The sequence below is a fragment of the Gopherus flavomarginatus genome, chromosome 3 (genome assembly GCF_025201925.1).
Source record: "Gopherus flavomarginatus isolate rGopFla2 chromosome 3, rGopFla2.mat.asm, whole genome shotgun sequence".
NCBI classification, from domain to species: Eukaryota; Metazoa; Chordata; order Testudines; family Testudinidae; genus Gopherus; species Gopherus flavomarginatus.
In genome coordinates, this window is record NC_066619.1 from 256335545 (window position 1) to 256361587 (window position 26043).

A 26043-nucleotide genomic window follows, 5' to 3' on the forward strand; every position below is an offset into this window, starting at 1 on the left:
TTACAATGACAAGACGCAATAGGCAGATGAAACAGGCTTATGGATAGGTGACTTGTGTGGAGGGAAATAAGAGCAAAATGAGCATGTTTTGCATAAATAAGCATTAGCCTCAGCTTGCCATCTGCCCACCCACTGGCAAATGGCAGTATTCAGTAAGCATCAGGGCAGCAGCCAGTTTTAAGGAGGACAAAGTAGCTTGGTGAAAGTAGCATTGCAAATCTTAAGAATAAAAAGGTCAACAGTAAGAACCCCAAAATACAATGCAAGTGGCATAAAAATCATAAGATTCTGAAAAATAATAAACCTAATTTTTTGTCTGAATTCTAATTTGAGTCTTTAGAAGGAAGCCGCTCTCCTCCAAAAAGTAGCAAATTCAAAATTGGAGGTACAGAAAAGGCATGCACAAAATGTAAGGTTTTCCCCACAGCCCCTCTGGGCGTGTCTAGCCTTCAGAAAAATCCACAGCAGCGAGTCTCAGAACCCAGGTCAACTGACTCAGGCTCGCAGGGCTCATGCTGTGGGGCTAAAAATAGCAGTGGAGATGTTCTTGCTCAGGCTGGAGCCTGGACTCCGACATCCTCTGACCTCACCAGGTTTTATTCTGGCCCTGGGCTCAGCCCAAGCAGCAATGTCGGCACTAGTTTTAGAACCATAGCGGGAGCCCTGCCAGCCTGAGTCATTTGCCCTGGACTCAGACTCGCTGCAATGGAGGTTTTTTTGCAGCGTAGACGTACCCTCAGAGAGGCACTCCCCTTACCCATTCCTAACCAGTAGAATGGGGGAGCTGCCATCTCTTTCTTCTCTATCCTCCCCCACTTTCCTTCTTCTAACTCCTTCCTCATCCTCTCTCAGACACTATCCTATGGGACTTTTTGTGGCTCTAACACAACACAAAGACCTATTTCTCCAGGATAGTCTCTGGGGGTACGTCTTCACTACCCGTCGTATCGGCGGGTAGCAATCGATTGCTCGGGGATCAATATATCGCGTCTCATCTAGACGCGATATATCGATCCCCAAACGCGCTTATATTGATTCCGTAACTCCACCAACCTGAACGGAGTTGCAGAATTGACAGGGGGAGCTGCGGACATCGATCCCGCGCCGTGAGGACGGTGAGTAATTCGATCTTAGATACTTCGACTTCAGCTACGTTATTCACGTAGCTGAAGTTGCGTATCTAAGATCGATTTTTCCCCCGTAGTGTAGGCCAGCCCTAAGATGTATATCTTTAGCTGAACCCAAGAGTAAACCCTACTGTAAAATGGAATGAGTGACACAAAATATACCAAAGCATTTTCTGTGCCAAAAGAAATAAGTTTAGATCCCCACAAACATTCATATATGGAAACGAAAATATGTATAGAAAAGGATTTTACTGGTTTTCTTTAAAGGAGCACATGTCCACATTTACGCCTCTCTAATTATTGTAAATGGTGCTGTGGATGAACTGTGGCACTAATTGATACATCTGTAGTATCTCTGCTTGTGTCATGGTTATATTAATTGAATTAACTCTCTCTTTGAGCAGGGGGGTTATAGAATGTACCTTAATATCATTCCAATCTGACTATATCCTCCGTTTTCCTGCGAGATTAAAAATAAACCATTCATTTATGTGGGACCCTAAAGTGTTTTTGTTTTCTCTTGCAAAGTCAGCCAAACACACCCAGGACATGTTTCTCCACTACTTTGCACCTTTTGGAGTCAACTACACCTGTGCAAATTGAATCAGAAGGAGGTGGGAACACTAGCAAGTCAGAAAGGTAGCACTTTGCACTAGCTTTGAAATAAATTGCTCCACAAGGTGCAGCCAATGGAATCAGGCCTATAATTGTTATAAATGAAAGTGAAGGAAACACCTTTCTTTCCCTATGGGATCTACCCAACTTCAAACATCTTCTCCCTCTCGCACACACAAGAGGCATTTTAAAGTTGGCCAGAAGTTGGTAGGAAATGAATCCAGCACCTGTTCTGAGGCAGCAGCTGGTAATGGTAGGCAGTGGTGATCTGGTGCTTTCGCACCAGGAACACATAGCAGTCTTCAACTGCCCCTTAATCAAACAAATACATGCCTTCCAGGGGATAAAACTATTAAATATTTTGTTTAGTAGAAGTATCCATAACCACAATATTTTGGTTGAAATTAATGGGTCAAATCATTCACCAAAAGCCTGACCCATACTTGTACACTATACCTCATGGTTCCATGCAAGTGAATATGATAAATATTGGATGAAAATCCTCCTTACCTGCTAACTTCTCTATACCACTTACACAGGGTATTAAGGCCAAAGATTGAATCCTGCACTCCTGGGTGTCATGTCCAATCTGCTGGCTCTTCTCTAGCCTAACTCCAACACCCCTCTCGATGGAACAGCAGTCTTCTTCAAGCTACGAGAGTTGCATGGCTCCCCTGCACAGTCACTCCTGAGTCCAGCAGTTTCTTCAAATCAGACATACAGTGGGGGCATACACTGTGGGAAGAGCCTTTCAAAAACAAAGCACTCTGGGGGTGAATTTCATCCTCAGGGACAGTTCAGCCTTTAGTTAAAGTGTGTATTAGTAAATCTAGTTCCTTGTTCACAGAGCACTCAATTCCTCCCTGGTGTAACAACACTGACTTCAGTGGAATAACAAAGGGAATGAATTTGGCCAATTTACTTTATTTCCGAGGTATTCAGAGACAAGAGCTCTTTGGACATATGGAGACATAAACCCTATGAAACGCCAGCGAAGTCTGAGCCAGACAGGCCAAGGGGAAGAGTCACTAAATGGTTAACCCAGATGGACATTCTAATCCCATTAAATCCTTTCCCTTAAATCCAATGGGAAAGGCAGAGAAGGAAGCCAACCAGAGCTGCAAGCTGCAAAATGGTTTCCCCCATTCTCCTGCCCATTCTGTGACAGCAGTACCCTGGGTGTTCTTACCTGAAGAACACACCTCATGTGCCTCCTTTGGCACAGCAGAAGCCGGCACTAATCACTACAGGACGCTATCTTGGAAGCATGTCCAAGGGCTTGATAGTGCTGCTGCCTTTTAGCTTCCCACAGCACCACCTGGTGGCAGAAATGCATAGAGCTGAATGGGGAAAATGCCAGCCTCTTTTGCATATGCTCCCTCCCACCTCCGCTCCATTTTTCTCTCTCTTTGTTTTAATCGTTTTATCTTTGAATGGGTGGCTGGTATGGGACCCCATCTTAATCCTGCTGACCAGGAGAGGCTAAAATGGCAGACAGACGTAACACACACAAGCACTCATAAACCTATGGAGGATAAAAAACAACAAGGAAAGGACTGGGCCCAAAGGCAAGTGCAACCAGGAGCAGGGTGGAAGGGGATGCTGGAGGCCTAAAATGCTGGTCACCCGAATCTAGGCCAGATCACTCCAGAGTTTTCCTAAGAGCCAGGGCTTCTTAACAAAACTAGACCATGGAGAGAATTACTGTTCCCTGGTCTTACGAGAAATGACTAAATCCACTTTGTAATGGAGTTTTCAATAAAAACATATTTCTTAGAAGGTTTGATGGGATCTTGACTGATCTTTTTTATTCTTTAACTCCCTGAATTAAGGCCTGTCTGTAGTGTCACTGAATACTGTACCCTGTGGCATTAACCTTTGATTAGCCTGATCTATGTCATGTTACTTGGGATGGGTCATTGGTCTCCTACCAGTACTCCTGTGTCACACATTTCTTACACTCATGATTCTCATATTGTAACTGTAATGTGACAAAGTTAATGGGAGTTGTGCCCAGTTGCACCAGCGCTGGACCGGGCCCTGCATGTCTAATTCAATATAGTGGGATGAAATGATTCAGGCTGTGATGCTGGCAGGCCAGATGCCAGCTCTTGCCCTAGCTGCAGACATTAGCTAATAATTGACAATCTCACAACAGGAGACCAGAACAGTTCACCTGTATGTTAGTTTTGCTCAAAATAGGTATTAGTCTTATAAGAATGTATTTAGTGCTTAGACTCTATGAAATGCTTGTAAATTCAGTGTTCCATGCTAAAAGAAAATATGTAAGTTTTACTTTATAACTTTGAAAATGTTTGCTCTGAACTTGTGAACCCAGGCACCAGAATCATTCCCCCCTCCACCCCCGGACTATCAAAGGCCATCAAGGAACATTGCAATACAAAGGATTGGTTAATGGCACTATCACACCTAGGAAATGCTATGTACCAGGAAGCTTGTCCTATGGACTTGAAAGCTGAAGGAAGGAACTAAAACAAAATCACAGGAAAATTTTCCATTTCTTTGCTGTTTGCAGGGCCGGCACTTCCATTTAGGAAGCCTAGGCAATCGTCTAGGGCACTAGGATTATTGGGGGGCGGCATTTTGCCGGGGGGGTGGCAGGCGGCTTCGGTGGACCTGCCACAGGCATTTCTGCGCACTGTCCACTGCTCCCGCGGCTTCAGTGGACCTCCCGCAGACACGCCTGCAGCAGCTCCACCGGAGCCGCGGACCAGCGGACCCTCCACAGGAATGCCTGCGGCAGGTCCACCGGAGCTGCGGGAGCAGCGCGCGGGGCGGCAAAATGGCCATGCGCCTAGGGCGCTAAAAACACTGGTGCCGGTCCTGGCTGTTTGAACTCAGAATCGCCAACCTAAACCAGAGAACCCCAGGGGCTGCCTCCTGGGTCTCCCCTGAAAGACACTTTGAATTGACAAATCACTGCAACTCGTCACTCTTAGGATTTAGGTTAAAACTCACTTGTGTGTATGTTTGCTTGCTTTAACCTGTAAATAACTCTCTTGCTTCTTTTTCTTACTTAATAAGCCTTTAGATAATCAGAGGATTGGCTACAAGCACAGGGCCGGTGCAACCCATTAGACGACCTAGGCATTCGCCTAGAGCACTAGCATTTGGTGGGCGGCATTTCGGATCCTTCGGCGGTGACCGCAGCGGCCGGATCTTCGAGCGGCTGATAGGGTTGCCAACCCTCCCCGTTTTGCTGAGAGTCTCTTGGAATCATGCCCTATCTCTTGTAGGGCACTGGCCATGATTTCTTTTGAACTCACACTCAGGAGTCTGAACACTGGAAGAACAGTGGGATAACTATCATTGGCAGGAGTGTGTGTGAGGGAGAGAGAGAGAAGATTCAATCTTCTCCTCTAACTTTTGAGGTAATCAGGAGACTTAAGGCCATTTTTAAAAGGTATTTGGGCACCTAACTCCAATGGAAATTAATGCCTACATACCTTTAAAAACTAGGCCCTTGCTGTTGTGTGCTGGAAGTCTGGATTCTTCCTGAGTAAGACACCTTAACCCAATTTTAGAACCAGAAGACCATACACCACTGCTGTCCTTATTTAGGAGGGACAGGCCTTATTTTTTAGCTACTTATTTATAATTTTCTCCAGTGGTTAAAGTAGATTGAAACATGAGGTGGCAAACTCTCCTGGCACCAGCCAAGCAGGAAGAGCAATTCTAGAGAGAATTTCTTACCCTAGTCTGGGAGAACTCTCCCTCTGCTAAAAGCTATGCCCTGCCTGCTTTCCCCTTACTTTAACCTCTGCACCTCTCTCTTTCCAGTGTATTTCATCAGAGAAAACGGGCTTCATAATATTTCCCCTCCAACTGCACCTATTTATTAGATTTCAGATCTTGAAAGGTCTATGAAAGACCAACTCCAGTAGGAGCATTTTAAAATTGCGGATTTGACGTAGTTTCTGCTTGTACCATAGTTTCGGGTTAAATAGTCTTGTCTTTCCATGCTGCATCATGCTGACACTGAACAGGTATTTTTGAAAGGAGCGATTCTTCCTGGAGGTGACATACTTAAAAATGCCGAGTTAGCATTGCATCAGACAGGAAGCCTAACAGCTCAGGAAAGCTGCCTTCAAACTGCATCTGCAATAAAGAGGATGAAACAGACATCAAGACAGGATAAGTCTACAGCAGCTGTAAAGAAAGCTGTGTCAAACTGTGACCAGCCAGGCAAGAATATATTTTCAAATATTTTTATTTTTTCAAAATAAAACATTTGATCCTTGACTTTGATCTTGTTGGAATCTTTATATATTTAAGCATCCCGGAGGGAGGAAGGGAGAGAGGGGTGTGTGTGTGTGTGTACATTTATCATTTTTAATGGCCAAATCATTATGGAGGAGGGATAGCTCAGTGGCTTGAGCACTGGCTTGCTAAACCCAGGATTAAGAGCTCAATCCTTAAAGGGCCATTTAGGGATCTGGGCTCAAAAGCTGTCTGGGGAGTGGTGCTGCTTTGAGCAAAGGGTTGTACTAGATGATCTCCTGAGGTCCCTTCCAACCCTGATATTCTATGACTCTATGCTTCCTGCCTATAAAAGCTCCCTTTATCTTTTGCAGAAAATATGAAGTGAGAAGGAATTATTCTGTTTTGCTTTTCAGAAACCCACAAAATCCTGACATTTTGTTGGCAATGGTAAATATATTTGCACATCTCCGCCCCTTAATTTTCAGTTTGGGCATTTTCTCTGGCTTGGCATTTCTGCTTTGATTGATTTCCTTAATTTTGTTTGAGGATTTTTCTAAATGACAGATTATCCACAAAAGAGGATTTGAGTGGTATGCTCCATAATTCACAGGCCAAATACTGCTCTATACCTCCAGCCAGTAGATTGTTTCTACAACTCAACTCCTGAGAAGAGCTGTGTCTTTTGTTGACATTGGGTATAGTCCTGTTCACACTGAAGTGAATGGGAGTTTTGCCATGAACCTCAGCAGGATCTGCAGAACGCCAATTGGTACAACATTCCTGAATATTTCACACTGAATATTTCTTCAATATAAATAGTGAATATTTCTTACAATAGTATTATATAGTGCTGTGTAAATTAATACTATAATATATTTCCAGCCTCCTGTTAGAGTTACTTCTTCCATTGTCCAGCAGATGGCACCATGCCTGTTTTTCTAATGTCAGTATGCTTCCTGAAATCAAGCCCTCAATAGAAACAGGTGTTTTGAGGACAACAGTGCTATATAATGTGCTCATTTTTCTTGAACTTCCTTCCTGTTGGTCACATTTAACATATTTCCTATATTCCTTTTCTTCTTCAACACAACATCCCTCTCTCTCATCTGCTTGCTGCCTGCCTTTTTAAAATGCATATCTCATTCTTTGAGATAGGCATAAGGATATCACACATGCTTAACAATAGTGACCGGGGAGGAGAGAAAGAAAAGCATATGCTGTATTGCATAGCAGAAATCCCTAGTTTTCCTATGCTCAAGCACAGGAAGCTGGAAACTGCTTTTTCTCTCAGTTCTTCCTTTAAGGAGGACAGTTATTCCTCTCCTGGCAAAAGAAGCCCGAGGTTTGGGCCTTGAACTACTTAATCCCTAAAGATCTGGACTCAGGGTAGCAGCAGAATCATTTCATCATCTGAATGGAGTTCATATGCCTTCAGGCTTCATGGCACATCTCTAGTTCCCCGGCAGTGTGGCTACTGTGCTGCTAGCAACTTCTCTGTTAAATGCTGCCCTCGTGCCTTCCTGTAGGGGATTTCCACAACAGTGACCATTTACCTGCTACAGTCTCATAGACTTCACAGAATATCAGGGTTGGAAGGAACCTCAGGAAGTCATCTAGTCCAACCCCCTGCTCAAAGCAGGACCAACCCCAACTAAATCATCCCAGCCAGGGCTTTGTCAAGCCAGGCCTTAAAAACCACTGAGGATGGAGATTCCACCACCTCCCTAGGTAACTCATTCCAGTGCTTCACCACCCTTCTAGTGAAATAGTTTTTCCTAATATCCAAACTACACCTTCCCTACTGAAACTTGAGACCATTGCTCCTTGTTCTGTCATTTGCCACCACTAAGAACAGCCTATCTCCTTCCTCTTTGGAACCCCCCTTCAGGTAGTTGAAGGCTGCTATCAAATCCCCCCTCACTCTTCTCTTCTGCAGACTAAATAAACCCAGTTCCCTCAGCCTCTCCTCATAAGTCATGTGCCCCAGTTCCCTAATTGTTTTCATTGCCCTCCATTGGACTCTCTGCAATTTGTGCACATCATTTCTGTAGAGGGGGGGCTCAAAACTGGATGCAGTACTCCAGATGTGGCCTCACCAGTGCCGAATAGAGGGGAATAATCACTTCCCTTTGTCTGCTGGCAACGCTCCTACTAATGCAGCCCAACATGCCGTTGGCCTTCTTGGCAACAAGAGCACACTGTTGACTCATATTCAGCTTCTCAGCAACTGTAATCCCCAGGTCCTTTTCTGCAGAACTGCTGCTTAGCCAGTCAGTCCCCAGTCTGTCCTCAGGGTGGGGAAGGAGACAATATCAGAGACAGAGAGCCATGTGTCCTGGCCAAACCCTTCCCACAGCTTGGTTTACCCAGCCATAGAAGGGCTTTTATAGTTTTCCCCCTTCCTGCCCCTCTTCAGACTGGATCCTCAGGAATTCAGTATCCTCTGCCCTGGTAGGTGTCAGGGCTAAGCCTTTGTAAAATGTCCAGTTTTAAAATAACTTCAAAATATTTATTCAAAACAGTTGTTATATCAAGAAGAATTTGCTCTGTTTACCAGGACCAAACGATCCAAGAAAACGAACGTTCAGAGCCATCAAGAGTGTTTGGAGTTAAGAGCAAAGTCAAAGACTGTAGACACAATCAAAGATGCTCTTTGCTCAGAATGAATATTAATGACTCTTTGACCCAAGCTCAGACCCAACCTGTGCCTCAGTTTCTCTTTTTTTGCTACATAAATCAATGCCAAGTCAGATTTTACCTTAAATAACCCCCTTTTCATGGGGGACTTTATTAATTAATATCCAATAGACAGTCCCTGGCTTCCGTTTCCTCTTCACCAGAGTCTTAGTCTTCTTACCCCCTCTTGTCAGTAAATTCCCAGTAGCCCCTCTTGCATCCTAGATTCAGCTGCTCCACCCCCCACCCACACTGGGGTTCAATCTCTTGTTCTGCTATGCCTCCTTAGACAGCTAACCTCTTAGGACTTCAGGACAATCCTGGAGGGTTGGCAACCTTACAGGAGCTCCCGACTGTCTCTCTGCCCCAGAGACTCTGTCAGTTCTCTTGGGACTCTTTCTGTCATCCCTAAGCCCTCATTGGGTGTTTGTCCCCACCATGGCCTATTCCCACCTCTTGTGGGTTCCTCCAGGCTGCAACAGCCAGAGAGCTTACTTGGCCAACTTCCTGTTCATACAGTTCTAACAGTCTCCTTCTAACCAGGCTGCTCCATTTCTAATTAGCATCAGGTGCTCCATTTCTCTGGAGCACCTGATGCTCTCAGAGATTCTCCACAGCGGTTTAAAGGGCCAGTTAGGCCCCAATCCTTCCTGAAGTGCCACTAGCCCCATGACATGTTCAGTGTTTCATGATAAACTCTTTCAGAACATTGTTACTAGAAAAAAAAATCCTCCATGCTGAGAAAGCAGCACACATTTGTTACGAAGTGCACCTGTGTCCTTTGCAAGTGTAGCCCAAGGTCCAGTGTGCTTCAGCAGCAGCCATGGGAACTACAAGTTGTGGACTACAAACTCCAGCATGTTGGGAGAACTTCCTGGTTTCTGCCCCCATGTACCCTCTGGTACAGGAAGGAAGTCTCAGCACGGACTGAAGCTGGGAGCACATGGCAGGTGAGCAGAGAGGAGGCTGCTAGACTGTAAACCTGTTCTATGTTTCTTTACAGAATAAAACCTTGTTCTTAGTGGTTTGTCTGAGTGTGTCTGGTCTGAGGTGTGTACACACGGACACACAAGACAGAGCACATGGAGGAGCCAAAGTTGTGTGTAAAAAAAAGTCACAAGGCAGGCTTCCCCTTTCTTGAACAACTTCATACTGGGACAGTGAACAAGAGGGGGGCTACATATGGTTATTTTGTGCTTATGATGTCACCCCAAAAGTGGTACTGATTTTTGATTTTGACAAACACAGTCACCTTAGTGACAAACAAACAAACAACAACAATAGTAGCTTGCATGTCTGTAGCATTAGGGACTCTTTCAAAGCACTTTACAAACACTAATTAAGCAAGGTTAAAAACTCTCCTGAGCAATAGGGAACTGTTGTTATAACCATAGATGGCCTGTTATTTATGGAAAACCCTCCTTGAATTAGTCTGTAACCATTTCCTCCTTTGCGTAACCCTTCTGCCAAGTGGCTAATGGCAGCACAAAGAGCCTGGTTCAGTATAGCTAAGGTCTCTTTTGACAAAATAACTAAACCAGCTTGAGCCTCCACCCAGAAAACCAGGAAACCTAAACACCCTGCCTTAGGTGCCCCCACCCCAAGCGTTCCATGATTGTGTACAAACAAGGACATCTGCATTAGGGGAAAGGGAACACAGTCATCACCTTGGGAAAATACAGCAACAGAATATAGATACAAATGAAGAGTAAAATACTCATCCTGTTCCACTAACTATGGCAGTTGTCCAGCTGAATTCCTTCCTACCTGTTAGTGAGAATGTCCCACAGGTAATAGTCCCTTGGTGCTCTACCTCAACCTTCCACCAAACTCCCCTCAGTTGGGTTAGTCAGTAGCAGTACTTCAAATGTCTGTTAGCAGCTTTGGCTCCAGCCCCAAGATTTGTCTGATCACACCTGGAGGCACCACCGTCTAACCCAGCATAGTGATTTAACTTCATTAAGGTGCTGGCTAGGGCAGGGACTCACTGGAGTTGAGTCAGCTCCACTGCTGTGATCTTACCACAAAGTCTTCAGTCTGTGTTGTATTTCACTATAACATCCCCAGGAGAGGAGCCAAGAGAATTTAGGACCCTTCAGTAGAGTCCTCACTATTTAGAAATGAATGCCATATCATCTCTGCGGCGCTCTGGAAGCTCACTACCTTCCAGATTCATATCTACTTAAGATGAATCCCCAGGATAAGTAGAGGAACTGTGGGTAGATAGCCTATACAAATAAAGATATCTTTCCTTTTTCACCAACAGAGGAAGTAGAGCGCTCTTTTCCCTCTGGAGTTTCTGGCCATAGAGTTTACATTAAGACCTGCTTCTGCTATGGCATCTACAAGAAATCAGCTGGTTGATGCTGTCTGGGCTGTGTCACAGTCAAAAAGAGCTGATTTTATTTATGTATTAAAAGAAAGCCACTTGGATGATTTGCAACCATCAAGTTGTGTGATCTGTAACCATGTGATCTTACTATTGTTACTCTTTGACCTCCCTTTGTCTAGCTGAAGCAAAATGTACAGATGATGTACATTCAATAATAAGAGTTTTTTAAAAGGTACATTACTTAAGAAAACAACTATAGTTGGGTTCCAGAGTGGTTTGGCTCAATTTTATGCTAAATTATAATCAGTTTTCAATCAAGTTACAATGTACCTGCTCCCCTCCAGCTAACCCCATATTCAAGCTATGCTTACATTACACCCCTTTTATTCATTCACTGTCTCACTGCCAATTTAAGGTGCTTCTGAAGTTTATATAATAATTTACTAACAAATATATACACACACACTCACAAGCTAATCCGTTTCAAACTATCCAGCTGTGCACATACAGGGATATGTGTTCTTCTTACTGTTCCTATCATCCTCTTGTTGCTATTCCTTCTGGTTGTTTGTTGCACCCACTTGTTGTGTCTTGCTTAACATAGTTTGCAATTTCTTCAGAATCAGACGTGTCTTCTATTGTGCTTTTGTACCATCCCAAGTGCAATGGGGCCTGGTCTTGAAAAGCCCCACTAGGCGCTACTGCAATATAAATAATAATGACGTAGTTTCTCCAACATAGTAAGAGTGAGCATTGCTTTGGTTTGGCTTGAATTCTACTTATCCCCAAACATTTCTGAGGTAAAAGAAGATCTACCTTAAAATTGCTTGTGACACCCCTTAGGATTCTATTTTGGCTTCAATTTTCAGTTGGAGTATATATGTTGTCACTTGGTAGCACCATCAAACAGTGCAAGCTGGGGTAAGATTGCTAAACACATGACACTGAGCATATCTATCTTTTATAAATTGTCTCTTCACAGGGGTGGCCCATCCATATAGGTGAACTAGGCAGTCGCCTAGGGTGCCAAGTTAAATGGGGTGCCAAATTCGAGGAAAAAAATCAAATAAAAAAAATAGATAAAATAAAAAAAAATGAAAAAAAATGAAGATGTCATTATTTCAATTCCTGTGTATGTATGGAGGGAATATAAATTATAATTCTCTTCTCTACATTTCTGAGAATGTATTAATATGTCAAATATTTTATTTAATGCAAAAATAAATAATATTTTAGCTAATTTTTTTTCAATTTGCGATGGAGGGTCAAGATGACCCTCTCCGCAATTTTGATAAGCAATAAGTCAGCCACAATGAAACACATCTGCCAGCGGCAAGAGCTGCAATGCTAGTGACACCTAGGTCGAATATACATCAAGATCACATAGCTGGAAATTCAAGTAAAGCGGAGATATGGCAAGTTGATACATGTCAAACAGTCATTTTAACACATGTGGCAGGTAGATGGTTAAGAATCGAGCAAACACTGTGGAAAATTGTGTTTCTTGGTGCCAAAGAATAAAGAATAATGTATTTCAGCATTATAAATCCAAAATGTGAGTACCTTTAAGCGTTATTAAACCTTAGCATTATTATCAGGCTGTATAATTATGAACTTTTCTTTGTTATAACTGGTTCACATGTAATAAATAAGGTCCATAAAAGAAAAGTAACAGTGTCAATTCTTAATAGACTGTGAAAGCGATGACATCACACTCCAAGCAGGTAACCGTGAGGAAGGGGATTACTTTCCAAACAACTGGTGTCAGGTTATAATGTCGAAAAAGGTCACTTTGTTTCCATGTAAACGCTGTAACTAACTGTTTGAATAGGTGAGTGAGTGTATGTTACTAATCATTGAACCATTATGCAGTGAAAAGATGTGTTGGGATGGCTGCAATGTGGTTTAAATCGCCAATCATGTGGTGGGTGTGTCAGCCGTCCTTAATACTTGCACTACAAAACTTGCAGTCGGGAGCACAGTACATAATAATTTTAAAATGCCCCATGGCAGAAAGAGGAAAAAGAAAACCCTCAGGAGCTGAGTATCATAAAAGAAAGGCCAAGAAGGAAAAGAACCAAGCAAAACAGCAGGGATCCTTCCTGAAATCATCTCTTTAATCCAAATAAAGATGGAAGCAGTTCACGGCATCCAGATGAAAGAGTTTTACTTGGAGAGGAGGTTGAGATTAGCTCACATCCGCCTGGAAGCATTTTGGAGCATCAAGATGAAGGTATATTACTTCAAGATGAGGGTAGCTCACATCCACAAAAAAGCAGTTTGGAAACTCAAGATGATGGAAACTTACTTCTAGATGAAGGCAGCTCACGGCATCAGACTGATATGGAAGTGGAGAAAATTTATTCACCTTCAGAGAGACATGCAGAAATGGAAGTAAATGAAGTAGAAGGAAGACAGGATGAGGACATTACGAACAAGTTACAGTATGGGGACCCAGCTTCATGGCCCAGATGTGGTGATGATGTGCGGCAAATTCTTGTGGAACATGGATCCGAACAAGTTCATGAATTTTCCTTCCCTAAGGATAGAAATAAAAGAAAATTCTCTGCTCAGCATTATAAGAGGAAACTCATTAATGGGGATGAAATTATAATTACAATATTCAGTGTCAAAGGACTCTGTGTTTTGCTTTCGCTGCAAGTTGTTTAGAAACCAAGCAATTGGTACATCACTTACTGAAAATGGTTCAAAGTATTGGAAAAACATCTCTTCAATTCTTTCTTCAAATAAAAGAGTACAGAACACTTGGAATGTTTTCAAAATTGGAAAGAACTTGAATTACGATTGAAAAAAGGAAAAACTATCGATGAAGAAAATTTACGTGTGAGCAAGGAAAAAGAAGAATATTGGCAAAAAATATTAGAGCATCTGATTGCTTTAGTGAGAGTTCTTGGTGCGCAAAATTTAGCATTCTGCAGTCACGGTAGAAATGAAAAATTATACACTCCAGGTAATGGAAACTTTTTAAAATTTGTTGAATGTCTAGCTTTGTTTGATCCAGTCATGAAGGAGCATCTACATAAAATAACTGATAATGAAACACAGGTTCATTACTTAGGAAAAAATATACAGAATGAACTGATTCAAATCCTAGCAAATGCCATTAAAAAGAAAATTGTAGAAGCTGCTGATTCTGCAAAATACTTTTCAATAATTCTGGACTGTACACCAGATGTGAGTCATGTTGAACAAATGACGATGATCAGTCGTTTTGTGGATACGAAAAAGTCTGCAGATGAAGATAATGTTGAAGTGCTCAGAAAGGAACATTTTTTGGGTTTTGTCTCACTGAAGGAGACAACTGGAGCATTTATGACTGTAACTATTCTACAAGAGTTTGAAACAATGTCATTATCTGTTGAAAACTTACGTGGTCAAGATTATGATATTGGGAGTAATATGAAGGGTAAAGACAATGGTGTGCAAAGGAGAATGGTGGAAATCAATCCTAGGGCCATTTTTGTTCCTTGCAGTGTGCATTCTCTGAATTTGGTTGTCAATGATGCTGCTAGATGCTGCTTGGAGGCAAGCAGTTTCTTTGACCTGGTGCAACATGTTTATGTGTTTTTTTCAGGCTCAACATGCCGTTGGGAGATTCTGACTTGCCATGTGGATTCTCTAACTGTGAAACCACTTAGTCAGACAAGATGGGAGAGTTGCACTGATGCTTTGAAGCCTCTTCACTATGAACTTAGAAACATTTATGATGCCCCCAATTGAAATTTCTGATGATACTACCATTACTGGATCATCTGGCAATATGGCACGTTCAGATGCAGAAGCTGTTGCAAATGGCCTTTCCAAGTTCAAATTTGTGACTTCATGCATTTTGTGATATAATATCCTTTTTGAGATTAATCTAACTAGCAAGCAGCTTCAGGAAAAGAACTAGAACATACATTCTGCTATTCAAAAACTGCAGCAAACTAAAAATACTTTGGAGGAATTCAGAAGTGATGAAGGGTTCGAAAGAACACTGGTAGATTCTCTTGAGCTTGCTGACGAAATAGACTTTCTGATGGAGTTTGAACCAGAGCCAGTTTGCATTCAGCAAAAGAAACTGCAGTTTTCATTGGAAGGATGAGAGACACCCATTCAGAACCTAAAACAAAGATTCAAAGTGAATTTCTACTTTGCAGTCCTTGATACTGCTGTTCACTTGGTTGATGAAAGATTTTAACAGATGCAGCAGTTAGAGTCAGTATTTGCTTTTTTATGATATCCACAGCTTGCAAAAGAAAACAGCAAAACAGATAAGAGAATTTTGTATAACACTGGACTCGGCATTGACTCATGAAAATTCAAAAGACATTGATGCTACAGATTTGTGTAGTGAGCTTCAGGCTTTTTCAAGACAACTTAAGAAACATTCCACTCCTGAAGAAGTACTGAAGTTTGTTTGTGAAAATAAACTCTGACAGTTTTCCAAATATTTTTATAGCTCTACGCATTCTTTTAACTTTGCCAGTTTCCGTAGCTAGTGGGGAACGTAGCTTCTCAAAGTTAAAATTGATAAAAACATATCTGCATTCAACAATGGTGCAAGAGAGACTTGTTAGACTTGCCACAACGTCAATAGACCACGAAATAGCTGGAAAGCTGGATCTCAAAGAACCAGTGACTGAATTTTCAAAACCTAAAGCAAGAAAAGAGCCCAGAGTGTTTTTTATTCAGAGTGTTTTGTAAATACAGGTTAAAGTTCATTGAAGAGTTTTCTTATTTCTTTCTATATTGGATGTGGTGGTAATGGCAGTTAAAGCAGGATAGCATAATGGATGATTTTGGATTTGTAATAAAAATTATAATTAACATTTTTAATGCATTTTTATTTGAAATTGGACTGAAATATCATCTAGCTGTCATGTACCAATCTATTCTGAAAATTTTGTGTCTCTATTTTATCTGATCTCCGAAACATTGGTTGGACAGAAGGACGGATGGACAAACTGAATAATTAAGCCTCCGTTTAAAAAAAAACACTTAAAAACATTAAAAGGAAAAAAGGCGCAAAATGTTTCCCACTCTACCAAAAATCCTCAGCCTAGATCTCAGGCTTGGGGTGTGGGTGCCGATTGCATGGTTCGCCGAGGGCACCAGTTGCTGGCAGCTAGTCAAGGGCCACTCCTGTCTCTGCACTAGCAAGTTGTCTGACTGCTATTTCATCTTGGATGGTTTGTAATAGGATTTGCCAGTGTTCATCCAAGAGTGAGTCATTGTTCTTCTATAGAACCCAGGGGGTTAAAACTTCTTTGGCCTCTCATTTTCACAGATCTGATGTGATACAGGCTGATTCTATTGAGAACAATAGTGTTATCATCTTGAACTCTGAGCTCTACAATTGTCAAAGCAGATTGCAAATACTGCAAGCTTAGCTTTCTTCCATTTAGTATTGCCAGGATGAGGCACTCACTGTCTATGAATAATGCAGATATCCTTACCCATGATTTTATTACTAAACAGATTAGATTAATGCTGTGCTTTTTATGCTCAGCCTTCTGTTGCTGCTACTTGTCCCCCTCAGTGGGGCAACTAAACACCTTGCATAGGCTGAGATGGATGATTATGTAATTTCTGTACTGTGCTCCCTGCATTACTTCCCGGTACATCTATGTGTTGATTTGAAAACTGTATTGCTCATGTAGAAAGTTTTTATTGGGTTTGCACCCCTCTGTAACCAAAGATCATGGTTAACAGCTCCACCCCTTGGATACAGTGGAACTTTCTACCATCACAGTAAAGATCATCTGTGCAAGAAACAGAGCTTTCTCAGGGGTCATTCCCAGATTGTGGAATGAACTCCCACAGGAACTAAGGACCATCACAAACCTCACCACTCCAAGTCTAAGGAGCACTTTTTCCAACCGTCCTTCTCTAACATAAGCACAGAGCAGCATATTCATTTAAGAAACAACTCAAAACCTACCAAAACAAAACACTCCAATGCACACACAATTCTTCCTCTAGAGAGAGGTGGGGAGAGAGAGACAAACATTAATTATGTTACTTACTGCACTACTGGAAGGTGCTCAGAGACTATGGAGGTGAAAACAGTATAAACCCCTCTGTAGATCAGAATAGAATAGCTTCTTACCTGTCTTAAAACAACTTTATTAACATTTAAGCTGTTATGGTAAATAATGCCTAACTTAAAACCACAATCTCCTCCCACACCCACACCCACTTTCAAACCCATGCCAACCCCACCCTAAGCAAATCAACAGTATCCAAGCACAGCCACCAAGGTGACACCGGACAGCCTTAATTCTGTCTTCTGTGGTAATGACAGAGTTCCTGGGGATCGCAGAATCATGGAACTGTAGGGCTGGATGGGACCTTGAGAAGTCATCAAGTCTAGTCCCCTGCACTGAGGCAAGACCAAGTAAATTTAGATCATCTCTGACAGATGTTTGTCCAACTCGATTCTGTGTTTTCTAATGCATGTAGTTTTGATTTTATATGTTAGTTGCCTACAGGAAGCATAACCATTTATAAGGTGTTTATTCTATTTTTATAATATTGGATTTCTAAACTACCCTGTGTCATTTTAGTAAGGAATGCTGATGGTTTGTCATATCGGTTGTCAAGCAATTGTTGTTGTATGTTATAAGGAAGAAATAAATTTACGTATCCTAAGTATCCAAAGGGTCATATATATTTGTTGGTTTTTTTGGATGTATGAGTTCTGAAGAAGCTTAAATGTAGGTACTCAATTGTTGTAGTGGCAATACTGCAATGCTGGATGTATGTTGTGTATTAACTAACCTGAATTATGGACATGAGGTCAAAGACTCTGCTTAAAAAAAAGGCCAAGTCATTTGTGTTATGTGTTTTTGGAGTGACATTGACCCAGTTTTCTATAGAGTTGTATTTCAGCACCAGTTTTGTTGGCCCTCTCCCCATGGAATGAAATGGATATACAAATGATGTCACTGTGCTATGGGGAAGACAGTAGATTTGTTGGCAAGATTTGAGTGTTAAGTCCTGGGACCTAGCTATCATTTGAAAGTATCACTGAAGTAGTTAATCTCAAATTTACTGTTGCATCTTTGTTTGCTTTGGTTTAGTATGACATTCAGGATTCCTTTATGGGAAACTGTGCAGGGCTAGGGAAATGCTATGTGAAATGCATCCTACTGGAGTCACCATCTGGCCAATATTCCTCTTGCTCTGTAAAAATACCAACATATCCATGGCATGCAGGTGTTAATGCAGATCATGAGGCACAAGTGACCATAGTAATAAACCAACATGCGATGCAATGTAATTAATGCACCTAATGTTTGGATTTACTAAGAGTTTCAATGCTGCTTTATTTTTCTCTGCTGCAGTGATGCTCATTTTAATAGTTTAGTCCTCTGTCATCACTCACAACCAAACCTTTAATCATTATACATTCCCCCAAAAAGCAAGATAAGCAAATTATTATGGGTGCCAGTAAACATTCTTGTATAACTTGATCAGGAGAAAAAAATTGAAAATATGCATGAAGCTATACAATGTTTAGTAGTATTTTGTGGAATAATAAAAAAAAGCTATTGTCATCTGACTGTTGATCTGGTTCTACTGTGGGCAAAGGTTTGTTTTCAGTTTTGTAATCCTTGTTGCTGTGTTCCAAGTGCTTTAGAACCAGATGGAATGAATGAAAAGATCCAAAGGGAAAAAAAATGATTAAGCTCCCTATCAGCTGGATTTCACAGCATGTTCTTCAACTTGCCTCTGACCTACATCAATAATGAACACATTTTTATGAGGTTAAAGCACCCCAGGATGACTTTTGTTCCATCTAGGCCAAAAATTAATACTAGTAATGCACTGGCAGATTTAGTTGTGCATGTTGTATGTTTCAGGAAATTATATTATTTTCAAATGCAGAGCTCTCAACCAATCTCATTAGTCAGCTGACAAATCACAAGTGGACAGGGTGTGTGCACGGAGAAAGGCAGGGGTTGCGAACTCAGCCAGGGGTCATGGGTAATTTTTTTTTTAAATGGATGTCTCTCAAGGGTGGTCTGAAGGGTCTGAGAAGCATAAATTATTTAGGAACATAATGTGAGAAGGGGGAAGGGATGGCTCCATCAAGTGATCGCAATCATGTGATTATAAGTTAATAGTAATTCAGAGTAGCCAGATTCCCCTGAGAGATTTCTCCTACTGATAATAATGTTGATCAATTAATTTCCTCTGTTTCCCCACCCCAGTGTGTGTATATATTACTGTGTGTTTGGCCACTATCAGTCAGTGCTAAGTCTCCACAAAAATAATTGTTGTCAAGCTAATCCCATATCTAGCCTCCTGGTAGCGCTCTGTCAGCAGTCTAATCATTAGAGCCCAGGCAGGAAGGAATCTAATGACTGCTTCAACATCTTCAGGGATGCAGGCCAAATTTTCAACCTCTACAACTGAGTCTCCCAATAAAAAGACTTTGCATTACTGTCTGGGAGGCCAGGACAGAGGTCCCTTTGGATCTACTCCAGAGCTATTTTTAGCCAGGTGGCATTGGATACTGTTGAGAGACAAGATAGTCCTCTTCCCACACCTGCACCAGGAATTGTGTGTGTCATCTCTACAATGCTTCCATCTCCTAGGAGATGGAGAAAAAAAGATGCCAAAAGAAGGACCAGATTCTATCAGAGGTCTACTATGCTTCTGCACACAGTAGCACTTTATACTAGCCAGCAATAAGAAAATAAATAGATACAGGGTCAGGAAATGACTGTTGATCCCAACTTTTCTCAAGTGCCTCTCCTTTTTGTTTTGTTTTGCTTTTAACTTTTAACTAGTGAGAGTTAAACCTTAGAAGGTTGTGGGCGTTAGATTCCCTGTGGCCTTTGGTAGCTCCAGCTCCCTCAATTCCCACAGTCTGCATGTTCAAGGTGGCAGACAAATCTCTTCCTCCTTTGGTGGAGTGGTGGTGAATGACTAAACTACTATGCTCACTGCCCCCTCAAATTTGATCCATCCATCAAAACATCCATTGTGCTTGAGAGAAGCCTGCACAGCTCTATAACTCTGCTAGTGCATTTCCAGCTCGACCTGTAACACTCTGATTTCGGTGTGGTCTTTTCTTGGATAGACATAGCCAGATGCAGCAAACTGTGGAGTGGTTTTGTGATGCTGATCCACATCTAAGGGGAAATCACCAATCTAATTTTCACTTCTCAATCTAACTTAGCATTTGAGCCCAGGTCTCCAGAGGTGAAAGGTTAATGTATTAAGCTGTCTGCTTTAATTTATCTTTTAAACCGTGAGCAAATTTACTGAGACTAGAAAGAATTAAAATCTTATCTGATTTATGAGACCGTGATTTTTTTCCAGTTTCTTTTACAGATGATCAGTATAAACAGTATTAAGAACAACTTGAGTAAATATTTATTGTCAAGATAATATATATTAGATTGTGTTAAAAACTCACCCCCAAACAAGCTACCATGCACAAGCACAGAGTTTAACACAACCTACACCCAGTCTATTCTTCTCCAGCATAGGCAGCATTGGGGAGCTGCCCTTTGCCTAAGCTGGAGAGAACCAATCAGATAGTCTGATGAAGATCTAGAATTGTGATATCAACCCCATTAAGTCAGTTGGTTACATGATTTGCATATACACACTGAGGGTTTGCATGCACTTATTGACAGCAAGTGCACGTGCATGTGCAGTTGCCTAACTATGAAACTCTGGCCCACACTATATAAATGCCGCCACTAATTGTCACAGGGCAATATTTTCAGTACATTTTGAAAATGTTGCCCATAAGCGTTGACAAGGAGATTGGCAGGCAGATATGGACTCGATGTTTGAGAGAGGAAGCAGCAGTGGAGAATGCAGACAGAGGAGCTATATTTACACTAAAGCTGCCTCAGACCACTCTGGTAGCGTAAATGAGCCACTTGAGAAGGCCCTTTTGTCCCTGAGAGAACTGTCAGAGGCTGGGACTTGGGCAGTCATGGCCAGTGGCTGGAGCTGGAATCAGGCCAAGTGGTTAGAGCAGGAGTCTGTAGCCAGGAATAGGAGCCCAGTGTCAGATCTGGAATCAGAGGCCAGAGCCAAAGTTAGGAATCGTAACTGAGGGGCAGAGCTGGGTAACCTGCAAGTGAGGCAAAGTAGGAACATGGCAGGAATGGGACTGGAACGAGGCAGCAGCAAGGGTCAAAATAAGCAGGTGCCAGAGCTATTGCAGCCATGGGCAAATGCTTTGAATAGCTGCTGAACTGCTGCTGCTAGTGGGCTTAAGAGCTGGTCTGCTGAGTCTTCCCACCAATCAAGTGGCATAGCCAATCAGGCAGCCTACTACAGCCCAGCTGCACTTGTTAGGTTGCCCAGAAACTGGCTGTGCTTCAGGCCCCGATTCCTGACAATACCACCCCGGTCAATGGTGCCTTCTGGGGCCTCAGAGCCTGGTCTCTTGAGGTACTTCTGATAGGACTCTCATGATAGGGCTAGGGCATGAAAGTTCTCTATCTGTTCCAAGACTGCTTGTCCTGACCGTATCCTTCCAACTGCACCAGGTACTGGAGCCTTCTTCGAACCCACTGAGCCTCAAGTACTCCTCCTGTGAATGGACTGTTTTGGGAAGCAACAGCAAGTTGGAGCAGTTTGTGTATGGGTTCTCAGTGTAAGGCTTTAACAGTGAGATGTGAAAGACAGGATAGATCTTCAAGGATTTGGGCAGCGGTAAACTGATGATCACTGGGTTTACATTTTCTACAGTCTTGAAGAGGTGCAGGTATTGGTGGTCTAGTTTGGCAGATGGGAGGCTCAATTTAAGATTCTGGGCAGACAGCCATAATTTGTGCCCTACAGCCAGACTGGGGGCAGCCTGATGGTCCTGGTCTGCATAGTGTTTATAGGCTTCTTTTGCAGACTGTAGGTGTACTTTGAGCTTCTGATGCACCCACTGTAGGTGGGAGGCTAAATCTGCAATGGCCAGGACTGGGGAATTTATGAGTAAGTCTGGGTGGAAGCAGGGATGAAAGCCATCATTTTTAAAAGTGGGTTGAGGCATAGATTGAATTGTCGTATGCAAATTTAGCATAGCACAGCAGGGAGCTAGTTGTTCAGGTGGTAACTCAAAAGCAGAGAAGATACTGCTCCAAGATTTGACTAACCATCTCTGTTTGCCCACTAGTCTGCAGATGATAGGCAGATGAGGTGAGGCACTCTACGCCAAGGAGTCTGAGAAAGTCTTACCAGAATCAGATGAGCTGGGAACCCCGGTCCAATACAATGCCTATCAGTACCCATGGTAGCAGAAGACATTTTCCAGGAAGAGATGAGCTGTCACCCATGCAGTAGGAATGCTATGGCATGCGATGAAATGCACTGTCTTTGTTAGAAGATCGATGGCCATTACTATTGCTGAGTGTCCCCAGGAGTGTGACAGTTCTATAATGAAGTTCATTGATAGAATAGACCAAGGCTGCAGAAGTGTGGGCAGAAGCTGAAGAAGACCTACGGGCTTTGATCTTGGGTTTTTAGTACAGGCGCAGAGGTTGCAAGACCTTATATAATCCTGGTTGTAAGCTCATAGTTCCTGGCTACCAGAAGCTCCTGGAGACCAAATTCCAGGTCTTGAATTGGCCCAAATGGCCCATAAGTGATGAATCACGGCATAGTTTCAGTACCTGAAGCCTAAGTTGTCCCTCCAGAATATAAACATAAATAACATTTGATATAGAAAAGAACCTTCTCTAGTCATAACTCAGAGTCAAGTCAGGTGCTCCCATCGTTCTATATCTGGCACATCGGGGTTGTCAATGGGTCATCAGGGAGCAGATGGAGGCAAGGGCACTGGAACCTTTGTAAAAATGTAGGAGGGGGGAAGCCAAAGCGCCTCCTCCCTCTCTGCAGCTGGCTGCTCTGGTGGTGAGCCCGCTGGCCTCTCTTCTGGTGCCACAGCAGCCCCTGGTGAGTGAAAGGTGTAATTGCAGTGCCTCCTCTATTATTCTGCAGGGGGTGGGGGAAATCTACAGGGGACATAAATTCTTCTCTTATGTTTCTTTTGTTAAAAAGTAGGGGGTCATGGGCCCCTGGTTCTCTCCCCCCACCCCGCCAGTTCCGGCACAGGTGGATGGAGGTAATCAGATAAGGCATCTAGCAGTCCATAGGTTCTCCAGGTTCTTGTCGTTGGTCAGGACTCAGACTGAGAACCAGGCTCCTTCTAGGAGGTGACGCCACTCCCCAAAAGCCTCCTTGATAGCTGGTAGCTCCTTATCCCAAATATCATATCTTTTTTCTTCCAGGAATAGCTTCCAAGAATAAAAGGCAGAGAGCTGGAGTTAGCTGTGGGGGCCCGGACCTTGAGATAAAACTGCACTGATAGCAAAATGTGAGGTGTTGACTCACTCGCAAATGGTTTAGTGGGATCTGGGTGATTCAGGATCACTGCTGAGGTGAATGCCCTCTTCAGTCAATCAGAGGCCAGCTGAACTTCCATGAACCAGGTGAACTGGTCTTCCTTTAGCAGAACTGCTATTATGGTTGCTACCCAGCTAGATAATACTTTAAGGACCAGGACTCAACTTGGATGTCCTGGTTTCCCTCAGTATAGGCACAGGTCTGAGGCCCAGCATCAATTCTCCTCTATGTTGGAGAGGTGGGGCTAGATCTGATCAACTTTAATGGGTTCAGATGATGGAAAAGGAGCCAGGGATAAAGTGGCTGGAACCAGCAATGCTGGCAGGAGCCGGGAGGACCATATTTTTTTCTTAGCAGCATTCAATGAGATGGTCATTGTTCTTGATGAGCCAGTCCACTAAAGTGGATGGGATTCCACCCAGGCCAGTTCATCTTTAATATTGGCATTTAGGCTGAGCTGGAAATGATAATGCTGGGGGGAGGGGGCCTCGTGCCACTCAGTGTCTGCTACCAACCCACAGCACTCCGTTCCATGTTCAGCAACTGGCCGATGTCCCTGCCACAACACCTGAAGCGTGACATTGGCTGTCCGCTCACAACTTGGGACATTGAAGATCACTGTCACAGCTTGAACAAAGTCCTTAAATTGTCCCAGAAGTGGGCTTGATTTTTCCAGGAGCAGAGACGACCATGCCAGGGCCTCCATGGTAAGCAGACTGATAACGAGTCTCATTTGGGCTTGGTCAATGGGGTATGACTACAGGCATAGCAGAAGTAGGAGCCAACACTGATTTAAAAACCCACAAAATTTGTCGTGATCACCACTGAACTTGCCAGGCAGGGCGAGCTTGGATTTGTGGGGCATGAGCTGAAGCAGTGTGGCTTGAGCTTGCTGGACCACAGTCTGTGCCTGCAAGGTCTGTAAGGATCCCAGGATCCATGCTAGTTCTATCAGTTCTAGATCCCTTATTGTTTCTGCTTTTTAGGGCTGCTCAAACTGGCAAAGACCAGGATGTGGGCAGTCATAATTAGTGGCTGAAGCAAGAGTCTGTAGCCAGGAATGGGAGCCCAGGGTCAAATGTCAGAAATTGGAGCCAAGGGTCAGAACTGGAACCAGATCCCAGAACCAAGGGCCAGATCCAAAGTCAGAAATTGGAGCAGAGGGTCAGAGCTGGATTACCTAGTGTGAGGCAGGGCAGGGGCAGGGCCGAGGCAGAAGTGAGACTGGCAGAAGCAGGACCTATCAGCTGTGGGCAATGCTTTCAGCAACAACCCAACTGCTGCGGCTAACTCTTCCCACCAATCAGGCAGCATAGCTAATCAGGCAGCTGACTACATACCAGCTGCACTCAGAAGTCACCTGGAGACTGGCTTTGCTGCAGGCCTGGATTCCTTACAAGAGTGGTGTAAAGTGGCCTCAATGTAACCGACCTTGGCCCAATTCCTGATTTAGCTCAAATGATAATCCCAGATATTTGGTATTTAGGGGAAAACAAGACTTTAAAATTTTATATATTTATTTAATGTTAAGTAATTTTTAGTGCTTGCAAAGGGAGCTGATTGACAGCTCTGGAGGCTGAAGTAAGTCATCTCTCTATAAAGCAGACCCAGCACTACCAATGGCAATGCAAACTTCCTCCTACTGGCCTTCCAATGAAGGGACCATCTAAAGTGATGAGAGTAGCAGCGCAGTCCCATTCAGCCCATAACCATCTGTCAAATAGTACCAGGGCTGTTGCTTTTGTGAGAGGTACACATGCGCAGCAGGCAATGGGCTGAGACTACTACGTTATTGCAGACAGGACCAAGCAATCATCAGATGGTGGTGATTTTCAGTAGCTGCTAACCCAAAGTGGATTTGAACCAGCGATCCAGAAGTCCATAGCCTGTGTCCAAATAACCACCTCCTGAGCCATCCAGCCCCCCACAACTATGTATTATATGGAAAACTGGCAGTCAAAAAGCTAGCACAAAATTTGACGCTTTTGAATGTTTCTTGCTGGATCTGCTCATTATTGACTTTAAATGTATAATGAGTAGAAATGACATTTATTCATTACAATTGAAAAATTATCTACAGTTCCTCATTTTCTTCTTAGCAGATCCAGTCCTTTACACCAAAATATAATTTTATAGATATTTAAATTTTCCAGTTGGGGAAAACAACTTGCTTGTACCCCAGAGTCATCAGTTGATGTCAGTGCTGCTTGGGGAATAGCATGTAACTGTTAATTACTGTGGCAGAGCCAGCAGATGGTGCATAAGACATTGTATATAATGGAGCCCCACAAAAAGAGTGGCATCTGTTTGTTTAATTTCTTGGCAATGGAATGGCAGATTTAAAAACCAAACCAATGAAACTGGACGTTTAGATATGGACATCCCCCATAAGATCATAAATGTTTTAAGATAAGTAGGTCAAGTGATGGAAAGTACCAATAGGCAAATTTGAGAAATAAGCCAACCACATTAACACTGGATCTGTAATAGGTTGTTATTTAAACATACTGCAATGAACCTCCATAAAGAGGATTTTATATAAAGTTGGGACACTGTCCCTTCTATCAGGAACACATGTAAAGAATTTGTGAAGCCTGAGAATCTTCCAGAAGATCTGTTCAGGCTCACTCTCTCATACATGCTCAGAGAAAGAGACAAATCTAGCCTCCCTGTAGTAAACATTTTTTTTTAATT

At 42.8% G+C, this 26043-nt stretch overlaps 1 protein-coding gene across 1 annotated transcript in view; it reads right to left on the bottom strand.

Moving 5' to 3' along the window:
• Positions 1-5736: 5736 nt before the first annotated feature.
• CPEB2 (cytoplasmic polyadenylation element binding protein 2) overlaps positions 5737-26043 on the bottom strand; it is a 146314-nt gene continuing 126007 nt past the window's right edge. Inside the window, exon 11 of the mRNA XM_050947549.1 lies at positions 5737-5861. Coding sequence (XP_050803506.1) covers positions 5790-5861 — 72 coding nt within the window. The 3' untranslated portion in view covers positions 5737-5789. The remainder of the gene's footprint in view (positions 5862-26043) is intronic.